Raw genomic sequence first — 15,099 nt, forward strand, 5'->3', positions numbered from 1 at the left:
TCTTTGCCATGTTTGGTTGGTTACACCACCTGACATTTCGGCCGTTTGGGCTCTCTACCTGAAATTCTGTACCTGCTATGTCCCCTATAGGTTAGCTGGAGGCGGAGTCTGCCTTGCGCATTTATTTAGGTTTTCACTTTGTTTCGTCTTTTTCATTTAGTCATTTACCCAAACAAAGTACATGTTAGCCGGATAACTGTTTTCCTCTTATTCAAATAGAGAGAGAATCACCCTTTAATTTAGGCTAGAGTTTTTGCCCTGGGCTGGGGTTATTTCTCTGATGGTAGCTGCTCTTATTACTGCAGTGACATGTTGCGCTGTCTGTTCTCCTCTTCTCGCTATACACCATGTCTCTTGGTTCTGTTATCTCTTCCCATGGCTTTTCTTATCATTCCTACGCTGATGACACCCAACTCTTCATTTCCTTCCCCCCCGACACCCAAGTCACCACACGGATCTCTGCCTGCTTGGCTGATATCTCTGCGTGGATGACTTCCCACCACCTAAAGCTCAACCTTGCCAAAACTGAGCTTCTCTACATCCCTGCTAAGTCCTCTCCGTCAATCGACCTCTCATTGACTGTTGAGGACTTTGTAGTTTCCTCCTCCCGTACGGCAAAGAATCTTGGGGTGACTCTTGATAACTGCCTCACCCTGGCTCCACAAGTATCCTCCACTGCCAGAACCTGCAGGCTCTTTCTGTATAATATACGCCACCCAGCTCCTGCTTACTGCAACTCCCTCCTAGCCGGTCTCCCAGCATGTGCCATCAAGCCCCTCCAGCTGGTCCAGAATGCTGCAGCCCGCCTGATCACCAGTCAGCCCAGGTCGGCTCATGTCATGCTTCTCATTGGCCTCCACTGGCTTCCTATTGCCGCACGCATCCGTTTCAAGGCCCTAGTGTTGGCATTTCAGGCTGCTAAGGGGACTGCCCCACCTTACATACAATCCCTGATCACTCCCTACTCCCCTGCTAGACCACTCCGGTCTGCCAGCTCTGGTCGTCTTATGGTTCCCTCTCTACGTGCACCTGGCAGTCGAGCTGCACGTTCACGCCTGTTTTCCGTTCTGGTTCCTCAGTGGTGGAATGACTTGCCTACCACTGTCAGAACAGCAAAATCCCTCCCCCTATTTCGATGCAGACTCAAAACCCACCTTTTCAAACTCTACCTTAGTCCTCCATCCTGATTTCCCCTGCCCCTCCTTTCTGATATCCCTATCCTTGTCTAACCCCCCCCCCCCAAAAAAAAAAAAAAAGAAATAAAGAATATGCACTTATGATGACAACTATGTTTAGAACAGCATTTCATGTGTATTTTGCTAGTTTCTGGATGTGATGCTTTGACTTATGGTAGAACCTATGCACTTGTAAGTCGCTTTGGATTAAAAGCGTCTGCCAAATGACTAAAATGTAAATGTAAATGTAAATGTTCTCACCTTGTTGGGTATCTCTGTCATTATAAACAGAGCTGGAGGCAACAGCTTTAGTTGGTCTAGGTTTGCTTTGTCAGTTTTTGGTTATTCACAAAGTCACGTATATGATTAGCTGCTCTGTCATTATTAGTAGAGCGGTTAAACCGTTTCCTCACTGGTAGTAGAAAGGGAGGCTTTATTCAATTAGTTTCGTTTTCCCTTTTCTGTTAGTTACAAAGCTAGGGTAGCGGATTGCACCAAGGGTAAATATGGTCATTGGAGACCACTCCTCTCATTAGAGAGAACCACCCTGGGTTCTGTGTTGACAAACCCTTGGAGCAGTATGTGTGTTTAGCTGGCACACTCGTTAGTCTCCTACATGGTCAGTTGAGCTGCTGTAAGAGTCAGGTGAATCTCTGTGGTTTTATGATTTTCCTAAAATCAAGTGGTGTACATTGTCGTTGGAGTATCACCCCTCTCAATGGAGAGCTTTGCAAACTCACCGATAAGCCCGGGGTTCCGTGTCAGAGAACCCCGTCACTGTTTGTGTACACTTCCCGCCTCTGTTTATGTAATCCTGTGTTGTCAGTGAATTGGCGATCTTGGTTGTGTGTCGGAAGTCTCCCCGTTTATTTCTGTTTCTTATTTTTTGTTCCCCCCTTGAAGGGGAGCTTTGTTTCGGCCAGGGAACCTTTTCCTTATTTCATTGCACTTTATTAACTTGTGGTTACCTCATGGTCTGTGAGTAACTTAAAGATCCCCTTCACTATCCCCTTCACTATCCCCTTCACTAGCCCCTTCACTAGCCCCTTCACTAGCTCCTTCACTATCCCCTTCACTAGCCCCTTCACTATCCCCTTCACTTTCCCCTTCACTAGCTCCTTCACTATCCCCTTCACTAGCCCCTTCACTATCCCCTTCACTAGCCCCTTCACTAGCTCCTTCACTATCCCCTTCACTAGCTCCTTCACTAGCCCCTTCACTATCGCACCCGGTCCTTGGCACCTCACGCCGCACTCTCTCACTCCCCCATCAGGGTCGCTCTTGGTCCTCCATACACTATGACTATCTATTCTTTACATTGTCATACATTGAATGTGACAGTGATGTTTTATTTTCTTTTTCAGAGCATTAATTACTGGAAAGTAATGGCATTTGAATTTGGAGGGTATCATGACTGAGACACAGTCATTCATCAGTATAATTTTTAAATTGTAAAAAACATTTGGTGTACAGTTGAACATCTTATCAATTTTCATGGCGGCTACTATTAGTTCAGATATACACTATGTACTTATGTAATTTGGCAGTGTTTACCTCTTTTAGTTTCTTTCGCAGAGCATGAATTACTAGAAAGTAACAAGACACATAATTGGTACTTTTTAAGTACATATAGCAACAAAATACTTAATTGAGTTCTAGAAATGAATCAACTCTTTAAGTCATGCGTTCCTCTGAAAATAATCTATTTGGTTGTTGTTTCAAAGAGAATATTTGACTGAATCCTCAGCAGCCTGCCCAGTGGTACACAGTGTTTGAAGTAAACCACCATAGTTATAGTACCCGTAGCAGGTATTAATGCATTGTGTGTTGGAAGCCTTGTCAGCGCATAGGTCAAGATAATGTTCTTGGTGCTGTGAATTTCCTATCTTTTTCGGCTTTTGCCAATCATTATCTCTTCTTTAAAACATATTTTTTCAGTTTTTCAGTTGAATAGGATATTTAAGGGGGGTTCAATGCCTTCAGGAAACTGTGAAGACTGGACTGGGGCAGAACTGGCATTTCAAGGAGGAACTGAAATTAGTATTAAATGGGAGGGGTTAAAGGCCTTGCTCAGTGCAAGAGAGGCTCTTACCGACACAGGACCCCCCGTCGAGCGAGTAGGATCCATCATCATGGAAACCACTCCGGCACTCGCAGTGGTACCATCCGGGGAGGTTGACGCAGCGTGAGTGATTATGGCACTGGATGAGGCCTTCTGCACACTCATCGATATCTGCCAACAAACACACACACACAGAGGAAATTACGCTCTACTCTTACTATCTTTGTTTGGAAACAAAACACAAAATAGAAAAAAACATTCTACTGTAGCCAGTTGGAATTCAGTTGGGGGCTGTTGGGTTATTTGTCCTGTTGCTTTGCTGTGTCCGATATATCCTCTTCCTCCTCCTTCGGATGCGTTTGCACACCACAATAAGAAGCAGCAGCTGATATCACATGCTTCTAGAGCACTGATACACAATTGGGAGTAAACCTGAGCAGTTTTGTCTAAGGTACCATGCGCCATGTCATCAGGAGCTGGGAAAACAATACTTAAACAAACAAAAAACGTAGTACAGTCATGACTAATTACTTCTCCATAAATAAGTACCTTGCACTGAGGTGCTAACATGCTAAGTTACTTAAGTTGTAACAGCTGAATGTGTTTGGAAAATGGAAGCATATGAAAGTGTTGCTCCTGTGCGGCTGTGAAAACAACATATCATCTCTGAATGCCTGACCATTTTAGCATACTATAAAGTGTTTCATAAAAACAAAACCCAAAAATAAATGGATCTAGTTGTAGCATACTGCCTTAAAATGACACCATTTTTTCCGTCACATACTATTTTTGATGGACATCAAATCTGAACAAACACACTGCTACGAGCCATAATTTATGGATGATAAGACAACAATCCTTGAGGACCATGAACATTCATTTTGAAGGTGAATGTTATTATATTGGTGGCATGGATGGTGCAGTGGGTAGCACTGCCGCCTCACAGCAAGGAGGTCCTGGGTTCGAATCCCCGTTGGCCGGGGCCTTTCTGTGTGTAGTTTGCATGTTCTCCCTGTGTCTGCGTGGGTTTCCTCCCACAGTCCAAAGACATGCTGGTTAGGCTGATTGGAGAGTCTAAATTGCCCGTGGGTATGAGTGTGCGAGTGAATGGTGTGTGTGCCCTGCGATCGACTGGTGACCTGTCCAGGGTGTATTCCTGCCTTTTGCCCAATGCATGCTGGGATAGGCTCCAGCCCCCCTGTGGCCCTGTTCAGGATAAGCGGGTTAAGATAATGGATGGATATTATTATAGTTGAATTAATTTTAAAAAGGTGCCAGTCGGCACTTTAATCTCATATGTGTGTTTCAGTTGCAATGTTAAGGAGTACAGAGCCAAAATAGCATAAATTGTCCCTCTGTCCAAATACACTCAGTGAGCACTTTTATTAGGTAGTCATTAGACTTATTTGTTAGAATTATTGGTGCTGTAGCCTATCCACTGAAGAGGTTTTATGCGTTGTTCTTCTGCATTATTTGCATTACTGTCACTTTCCTGTCAGCTATGAACAGTTTGGCCCTCCACTGACCTCTCTCATTAACAAGGCGTTTTTGCCCGCAAAACTGCTGCTCATTGGATGTTTTTTTGTTTTTTGCACCATTCTCTGCAAAATCTAGAGAATGTTAACTGTGAAAATCCCAGGAGATCAGCAGTTTTTGAGATATTCAAACCACCCTGCCTGGCACCAACAATCATTTCATGGTCAGAGTCACTAAGATCACATTACTTCCCCATTCTGACATTTGGTCTGAAAAGGAGCTGAACCTCTTGACCATGTCCGCATGCTTTTATTCATTTAGTCGCTGCCACATGCTTGGCTGATTAAATATTTCCATAACCATCAATATTTCTGTATACATTGCTGGTGTCCACCTGGCAGGCTGTCACACCTGCTTAAATAACACAGACTGGCTCTGCTTGCTTGTGACTGATATGCATCTGCTGCTGCTATCCAACCGTATATCTGTCTTTATCTTTCCAAAGACATTTCTTGTGCCCAACACACCAGTTTAGTCTGATGATGAAATATGGATTTTAAGGGTATTTTGCATACTGTGCTGTTTTCAGGTCAAGCACCTGGTGCGCTGATAGTATTAGCATTCATGTATTGTTATTTTATTTTTTAACATTTGGGAGCTAATTATGCCCTATCTATTCCAATCACCCATGTTGCTGTGGTTACACCACAACGGCCCCGTCGCTCGGCGGCCCAGGAGGTTTAGGATGTTAAAGACTTAAAATACACCTTCTACAAGCCGCACCGTCTCAAGTTCCCGTAACCTTGACTCCAAGGCGAGTGCGATCAGGGCTCTACTGTATACAATGATCCTACAGCCCCTGCCGAGTCCCTCCCCCATCCTCAGAGCGGCATGCCGATTATACCAACCTCGGCTTTGGTTGGATCTAACTCTGGTCCTCTGTGTGCAACTGCAATGAACTGATGCCTGCGTCAAGGTCCGTTGCTTTAGCAGCGCGCCACCGCGGCACCATGTACTGTTCTTAACCCTGTGCTGTGCTAATCTGCTGCTGCCTGCCTGTTCCAGCTGCTTTACTCAGTGTGCACGCTAGCCTGATGCAAGACACAGTAAAGTCGGCTTCTTTGCACGTATAGATTGTAACAACACACTTCCTGCCTGATTCAGCACACCGCACAACCAAGAGAAAGAAGAGAATATTATGATATGGGTCTTGACATTGTCATAATATGATGAAGATCTGCCACCCCATATGAGCACAGGCACACATGTACACACATACACATGCACACATACATACACAGTGTAGACTGCTAGTCCTATTATTGGCTGCAGAGTAATAGTATTGGGTCTTTAGTCACACACCCTCTTTCCCTCGACCACCTGCTGGCTTCTGACCAACATCGGTTGCTGAAAAATGACCGCCACCAACAATGAAAGAATGGCAGTTCTTCCAAAGATCAGGAGACTTGTGGGAGAGACAGAGGTCAGAGGTCATTGTGCCACTGGCTTAAAAATATGAATGTGTGAGGCATGGGAAGCCATCTTGTATGCAGCTGGCGGAGTGGCTTAATGGCGGAGCAAGGGGGGGGGTGGGTGGCAATCTGCTCTTTACAAGTTTACATGCTTCCACCACATTGTCAAACCTGTGGAGGCTTCACACATGAAAAACGGGAGCAAAATCTAGGCAAAAACGCATCCCTTCCTTTGTAGAGCTCAACATGCTGAAATGTACTGTTAAGAAAAATGAGAGATGAGGTAATGCTGGAGATTTATTTGTCATCCCCCTCCATTTCTCCGGCTTGTTTTTAGCACACCAGGAACATTTTTCCGCCTACAGAGGGAAAACAAATTGAAGCATGTTGTTTTCAAACAGACAAAACAGACAGCATTGATTACAGTGGTGTGAAAAAGTGTTTGCCCCCTTCCTGATTTCTTATTTTTTTGCATGTTTGTCACACTTAAATGTTTCATATCATCAAACAAATTTAAATATTATTCAAAGACAACACAAGTAAACACAAAATGCAGTTTTTAAATGAAGGTTTTTATTATTAAGGGAGAAAAAAAATCCAAACCTACATGGCCCTGTGTGAAAAAGTGATTGTACCCCTGTTAAAACATAACTTAACTGTGGTTTATCAAACCTGAGTTCAATTTCTGTAGCCACACCCTGGCCTGATTACTGCCACACCTGTTCTCAATCAAGAAATCACTTAAATAGAACCTGCCTGATAAAGTGAAGTAGACCAAATGATCCTCAAAAGCTAGACGAGATCTAAAGAAATTCAGGAACAAATGAGAAAGAAAGTAATTGAGATCTATCAGTCTGGAAAAGGTTATAAAGCCATTTCTAAAGCTTTGGGACTCCAGCGAACCACAGTGAGAGCCATTATCCACAAATATGGAACAGTGGTGAACCTTCCCAGGAGTGGCCGGCCGACCAAAATTACCCCAAGAGCGCAGCGACGACTCATCCAAGAGGTCACAAAAGACCCCACAACAACATCCAAAGAACTGCAGGCCTCACTTGCCCCAGTTAAGGTCAGTGTTCATGACTCCACCATAAGAAAGAGACTGGGCAAAAATGGCCTGCATGGCAGAGTTCCAAGACGAAAATCACTGCTGAGCAAAAAGAACATTAAGGCTCGTCTCAATTTTGCCAGAAAACATCTTGATGATCCCCAAGACTTTTGGGAAAATACTTGAACATTTGGAAGGTGTGTGTCCCATTACATCTGGCGTAAAAGTAACACTGCATTTCAGAAAAAGAACATCATACCAACAGTAAAATATGGTGGTGGTAGTGTGATGGTCTGGGGCTGTTTTGCTGCTTCAGGACCTGGAAGACTTGCTGTGATAAATGGAACCATGAATTCTGCTGTCTACCAAAAAATCCTGAAGGAGAATGTCCGGCCATCTGTTCGTGACCTCAAGCTGAAACAAACTTGGGTTCTGCAGCAGGACAATGATCCAAAACACACCAGCAAGTCCACCTCTGAATGGCTGAAGAAAAACAAAATGAAGACTTTGGAGTGGCCTAGTCAAAGTCCTGACCTGAATCCTATTGAGATGCTGTGGCATGACCTTAAAAAGGCGGTTCATGCCCGAAAACACTCCAATGTGGAGTGATGAGTGGGCCAAAATTCCTCCACAGCGCTGTAAGAGACTCATTGCAAGTTATCGCAAACGCTTGATTGCAGTTGTTGCTGCTAAGGGTGGCCCAACCAGTTATTAGGTTTAGGGGGCAATCACTTTTTCACACAGGGCCATGTAGGTTTGGATTTTTTTCTCCCTTAATAATAAAAACCTTCATTTAAAAACTGCATTTTGTGTTTACTTGTGTTGTCTTTGAATAATATTTAAATTTGTTTGATCTGAAACATTTAAGTGTGACAAACATGCAAAAAAATAAGAAATCAGGAAGGGGGCAAACACTTTTTCACACCACTGTATATCATCGTGGTAACATCTGCACACTTTAATGCTTGCAATGACAAACAGGCCTAGAGAAGCTGTGCACTCTGGGTATTCACACCACATTGATGTCAGTTTTATGAGTGACATCTTAAATTATTTTCATCAACAGACTGACCTTTTAGGTATTTTTAGCGAGGTGTTTCCATCCAGTTTCAAATTAACTACCAAAATGCAATGCCTGCAACAAACAGAATGCTCACCGTACCAGTTTCCTTTCAGTTTTGAGCCTCGGACCAATCCAATAAAGTATTAAAATTAATTAATTAATAAACAATTAATCATTAAACCCTTTGGCACTCGACTGGCGCTCAATGACTTTGGTCCAGTGTGTATTCATTAACATGATTGACCGTAATGGATGGATTTATTTCCGAAAGTGTTTACTTAAAAGCATGTGAATGTACAGGTCCATAAATATTGGGACATCGACACAATTCTCATCTTTTTGGCTCTATACACCACCATAATGGATTTGAAATGAAACAAACAAGATGTGCTTTAACTGCAGACTTTCAGCTTTAATTTGAGGGTATTTACATCCAAACAGGTGAACGGTGTAGGAATTACAACAGTTTGTATATGTGCCTCCCACTTTTTAAGGGACCAAAAGTAATGGGACAAACTAACAATCATAATTCAAACTTTCACTTTTTAATACTTGGTTGCAAATCCTTTGCAGTCAATTACAGCCTGAAGTCTGGAACGCATAGACATCACCAGATGCTGGGTTTCATCCCTGGTGATGCTCTGCCAGGCCTCTACTGCAACTGTCTTCAGTTCCTGCTTGTTCTTGCAGCATTTTCCCTTCAGTTTTGTCTTCAGCAAGTGAAACGCATGTTCAATCGAATTCAGGTCAGGTGATTGACTTGGCCATTGCATAACATTCCACTTCTTTGCCTTAAAAAACTCTTTGGTTGCTTTCGCAGTATGCTTCGGGTCATTGTCCATCTGCACTGCGCAGCGCCGTCCAATGAGTTCTGAAGCATTTGGCTGAATATGAGCAGATAATATTGCACGAAACACTTCAGAATTCATCCTGCTGCTTTTGTCAGCAGTCACATCATCAATAAATACAAGGGAACCAGTTCCATTGGCAGCCATACATGCCCACGCCATGACACTACCACCACCATGCTTCACTGATGAGTTGGTATGTTTTGGATCATGAGCAGTTCCTTTCCTTCTCCATACCCTTCTCTTCCCATCATTCTGGTACAACTTGATCTTTGTCTCATCTGTCCATAGGATGTTATTCCAGAACTGTAAAGGCTTTTTTAGATGTTGTTTGGCAAACTCTAATCTGGTCTTCCTGTTTTTGAGGCTCACCAATGGTTTACATCTTGTGGTGAACCCTCTGTATTCACTCTGGTGAAGTCTTCTCTTGATTGTTGACTTTGACACACATACACCTACCTCCTGGAGAGTGTTCTTGATCTGGCCAACTGTTGTGAAGGGGTCTTTCTTCACCAGGGAAATAATTCTTCTGTCATCCACAATTGTTTTCCGTGATCTTCCGGGTCTTTTGGTGTTGCTGAGCTCACCGGTGTGTTCTTTCTTTTTAAGAATGTCCCAAACAGTTGATTTGGCCACACCTAATGTTTTTGCTATCTCTCTGATGGGTTTGTTTTGATTTTTCAGCCTAATGATGGCTTGCTTCACTGATAGTGACAGCTCTTTGGATCTCATATTGAGAGTTGACAGCAACAGATTCCAAATGCAAATAGCACACTTGAAATTAACTCTAGACCTTTTATCTGCTCCTTGTGAATGAAATAATGAGGGAATAACACACAGATGGCCATGGAACAGCTGAGCAGCCAATTGTCCCATTACTTTTGGTCCCTTATAAAGTGGGAGGCACATATAGAAACTGTTGTAATTCCTACACCGTTCACCTGATTTGGATACCCTCAAATTAAAGCTGAAAGTCTGCAGTTAAAGCATATCTTGTTCGTTTCATTTCAAATCCATTGTGGTGGTGTATAGAGCCAAAAAGATGAGAATTGTGTCGATGTCCCAATATTTATGGACCTGACTGTATCTGGCAGGAATCTTGTGCCACCCGTAACAGCTTAACCAAAAAAAAAAGTTTTTTCTTTTTGCAAATAATGTGTTGTCAAACTGCCCTTAACACCAAGAGCCAAGGATATAAAAGACTCTGGAGACAGGATTGAAGAAAATCTCCGACAATCGAAATGTAATACATTGTTTACTTCACTACTTTTCTTATCTTACACAGAAAGTAAGAATTTGCCTGAGCAGACCACAATAGAAGCAGCTCTATCGGAGACAGCCGAGTACCTGACCTCTTAGGCCGACAGGGCATTTTCCAGCACGGGAACAGAAAGGCCCTGTGGCGGTGTGGTGGACAATACGTCACTGCCCCAAGTGGCCTGTAAGCATTCCATAAACGCAATTATGAGTGTTAACGCTATCTTGGGGAAACCCAATTAAAAAACAATAATAATACAAATGTGTACCAGGGGACACGTTTATAGTTTGTTCGCACATAGATGACATCTCTACACATTAAAGGTAATGGACTTTGAATAGCCAACAGACTTCTGTGATTTGTGGCAGAGCGATGCTTATGGTGCGCAGATGTGACGTTTATTACAGTCTAATGACGCCGAATGACAGCAATGGATATTTAATAGTGTTAGTAGTGTTTAATATTTGGCACGCAAGCGGCGTCTGTCCGGCTCTGGGCTGCGAGATGAATGTCCGCCAAACGGAGGCTGAGCAGCTGTAAGGACTATGGATGGAGAGAGAGAGAGAGAGAGAGTCTCACCCGTAGGGTGAGCAGTTCTAAGGAAAAAAAACAATTAAGGCTCAGTGAGCACAGTTTGGCCATAGAGTTGGCACAGGCAGACCTGCCTCCCCAAAGGGGAAAGGCTGTGCTCACAGTGCCAACAAAGTGAGGTGGAGACAGAAACATGCTTTCTATTACACAGTAAAAAATATTAAACTTTTTTTTACTTTTTTTATTAAACATTCTTCAGTAAAGAGGTTTACCCAAATTTCACCCATCTCCCTGATGATGTGAAACTCCCCATTCTCCTAGGAGAGGAAGGGAGATGCATGACCCTGGCAGCACAATTTATTTCTGCCTGCCAGAAGCTGACAGACAATTGGTGACAAAGAATGACAATGATAAATCCTATGAATCTTTTATTATTGCTATTGTTTTTGTTGTTTATTATTTTACTATTATTATATTATTATAACTGCTGACTTCATTGTTCATGTTTCACTTTTACGTGCAGTTATATACTTGTACGTTTCATGTTTGCTTTGGCAATATTGAGATGTGTATTTCCTGCCAATAAAGCAAATTGAATTGAATTGAATTGAATTGAATTGAATTGAATTGAATTGAATTGAATTGAATTGAATTGAATTGAATTGAATTGAATTGAATTGAATTGAATTGAATTGAATTGAATTGAATTGAATTGAATTGAATTGAATTGAATTGAATTGAATTGAATTGAGAGTCTCACGTGGAGGCTGAGAGAGAGTTCCTGTCGCTGCATCTCCGAAGCATTCACAGAGGGTAAAGCAGCAGCACCTGAGTAAGGTGGGGTAGGGTTTAAGGCAGGCTCAGAAGTACAAAGGGTTACTTCTGACCCTGACCCTTGATATGTAGATAATGTTTCCCTGTGCCAAAATTGCCCTTTAAAGGTACAATTTTTGTGTTAAAACATTGTTACACGACCATTGTAAATCCCTTTCAATCATTGAGAAAGGCTCACTGACATGTTGACTCATCCTCTGCCGAATTTATAGTCCTTAAATTCGGGTTTCAAAATATACAGTTGACTGCCCGACACTCTGTACTAAAACATTGTATAACTGTAAATTTAAAGTTATTGGTTCTAATTGCCACAGCCAATTGCATTTCAAAGTCAGCGCATTTACAGAAAAGGGGGAGTGATAAACAGTGTTGTGGTTTGAAGGTGTTTGTTGCTGCTATTCCTCTCTTGACCGTTAGAAGTCCAAAATGACCTTTAAATAAGTCACTTTCATAATTTAATTTATCATTTAGCTGATGCTTTTATCCAAAGCTACATGAAGTTGATTGGACTAAGGGGACAATACCTCCTGGAACAATGCAGGTTTAAGGGCCTTGCTCAAGGGCCCTACAGCTATGCAGCCAAATTCTGTTGGTGAGTATGAATTGTTCCAGAAATAAATTGCGGATTTATGGTTTGCACATTGGCAGATGACGCAAAAGACTGTTCCTGAACAAAAGGACACCATGTTCTGGTTTTAAATGTTTCCCCGATATGTATTAGTCCATTTTATAAGTACTTTTTAAATATACACCTCCTCAGAGAGGAATAACAGGCACCCTTTTCTCCAACAGCCAAGACTTTGCTTCATCGCTCCTTTCACTTCTGTCAGAGTGCAGCTGTCCCCTGTCATCCAGTTACCACAAAGACTGCTAAAGCAAAAGAGGTAATGAGACATGGGAGTGCATGAGACAGGAATTCCAACAGTAACTGTGCAATATGGCATGATGCGGAGCTGCTGTACTGTATTTGCGATACAGCACAGGCTCAAGTGCCGTACTGCTTTTATAAAACAGTTAAAAAACATAGAAACTGTTCATTGCTGACACAATATTTATGTTGTAATATTATTTCTTAGTAAATGTCTGTGCACAGGGTGATACTGTTTACAAGCAGGCTATTTGAACAACTGCTACTATATTTTACAATCACTGTAGAATGGGTTTCTTTACCAAAACAGTTACTGTAATGTGTTGTTAGACAGGAAACTAACTCACATATACTGCCACTCCAGTTAGTTTCAAGGAACGATAACCCAAAACCTACTAACCGCTGAACTTCAATCCCCATTTTCAATTTATTGCACTCTGTATTTTTCTTTTTTCTAAAGAAATGACAGGTGCCCTAGAAAAGTTGCATGGGCAAAAAAAAATCTGTTCCTAACAGTTAACAGTGAGGTAGAGGGCTTGATCCTGTGGAGCAACACTGTTGGAATCATTACACCATATGACATAAGTGTTCAATACTGCATGCTTCTTTCACTCTGTTACACTATCTCTCACACTTCTACAGCATAGAACATAAAAACAAACCTGGTGAATTAGACTGAGAGCAGCTTCTCGGTTTAGACCAGAGGAACACATGTAATGTGGTATGCCTTTGGGACTCAATTAAGGATGGCATAAACAAATCTCAATTACTATCCCGCTTAAGGAGAAACAGATGGGTGTGCGCTTGTCTTAATCGCTTACAGCCATGTGCACCTGAGCAAAACAGAAAATGCTACAAATCTTCAGGACCCTCCAGGTTAATGTCAGCTGTCCAAAGGGAATAACATGGTAATTACTGAGATGGTGTGTTAATCCCTGCCTTGCAGCCGCCTGCTTTAATGGAGCCTGTAATCACCTCAGTACCAGTGTGCATCCCGGGGTCCTTAATACAGTGCACCTGCATTGGCTACTGGACCTGTGCCGTGCTTAATTTGGAGTCACCTCCTATAAATCAGGAGGTTCCGGAAGGAAAAGAACATGGGATTAAAGAAATATGCAAAACCAGAAAGCACACAGGATGAGCTACATCCTGACAATATGCTCGGCGGGTCAGTTACGAACAAATGACGAACAAAGGAAAGGAGTATACACTCAAAGGCCTTCATAAAAATCTTGAAAATTCTCAAAAATCATTGAAAACTGACAATGATTGCTGAATATATCTGGAGATTGCAACAATACCCACATTAGCAAATTATTTAGTGAATGTTACTTAGTTAAGAATATTTCTGATGAAGAACCAACTGCTTGCTACCTAAATCCATTCCATTCACAGTTCTTGGCTAGCATGGGTGAAGAACTGTCTCAATGGGTCTCTCCTGACAGGAGCTCGATACCTAGGAAGGCTTGGGGTTTTTCCCTACCATTTTTTTCATTTAGGGACTTGACTTCATATCTTCAGATGCAGGTGTTATGTTCCAGTTATATGTCTGTTTATTATTGTTATTCTTGTAATTTATTATTTTTCATATTTATGTCTGGTATTCTGTTTACATTCATTAGTGTTTGCACTCGTCTCCCCCTGTGATGGCTCAGTCTGAATGTTTCAGATCCCGAGTCACTCCCCTGTCTGCGTGCTTCACTATTCGGAATTTTCCGTTTTCCCACGATTCCTTCTGTCTCGCTGTTCTTACTTCCTGCTTTCTCTCCATTTCATGTTTGTAGATAACACTAATATACTAATCCCAACTAACATAGAATTTCTACAGTAGTAATTATACTAACACAGTAATAAGTTCATCAAACTAACAAACTAACATTCACTAGTTTTGGGTATTTGTAATTTAATCACGTAACTAATTTACTAACGCATCTCCAGTTTCAATTCTGTTCTGTAACTCCGCCTCCCTATTCTATCACTGGTTACTTGCTTAGTTTCAGCAAAGTGTTCGCACCTGTCACTCGTTATCACTACATCTCCTGATTCTGTGCAATTGTCTACTCCCTAGTCCGGAGCCGTTTGTATTACGTGCGTCTTTGTGAATCCAGTCCGCGTTTTCGTTTCCCCCTCGTTATTGTGCTTTTACCCTTTCATGTGTCTCACCTGATGTTTATTTGTTAGACCGCCCTCACCCCCATGCCCCACCTAGTTTGTCTCATTCCCCTGTGTATTTATACCTGTCCTTTTCAGTTGCACCTTGCTAGTTATATCCTGCTAGTCCCAAGCCCTTTTACTCCCTTACCCCTGTTCTAGCCCCCTTATTCCCAAACCCTTGTTTCCCGAGCCCTTGCCCTTGTAGCATTCTGCCTTGTTGATTTTTGTTTCCTGGATTCTCATGTATGACCTCTGCCTGCCTCCCTGGACTCTTCTTTGGTTTTTGTGGATCTTTGTACCTCTGCCTTAG

General features: G+C 42.3%; 1 protein-coding gene across 1 annotated transcript in view; it reads right to left on the reverse strand.

Moving 5' to 3' along the window:
• Positions 1-15,099, reverse strand: part of LOC133111125 (protein kinase C-binding protein NELL1-like) — a 328,107-nt gene that overhangs the window by 28,830 nt on the left and 284,178 nt on the right. The window contains exon 16 of the mRNA XM_061221274.1: positions 3,268-3,408. Within this exon, the coding sequence (XP_061077258.1) occupies positions 3,268-3,408 (141 nt within the window). The remainder of the gene's footprint in view (positions 1-3,267; positions 3,409-15,099) is intronic.

The sequence above is a fragment of the Conger conger genome, chromosome 15 (genome assembly GCF_963514075.1).
Source record: "Conger conger chromosome 15, fConCon1.1, whole genome shotgun sequence".
NCBI classification, from domain to species: Eukaryota; Metazoa; Chordata; class Actinopteri; order Anguilliformes; family Congridae; genus Conger; species Conger conger.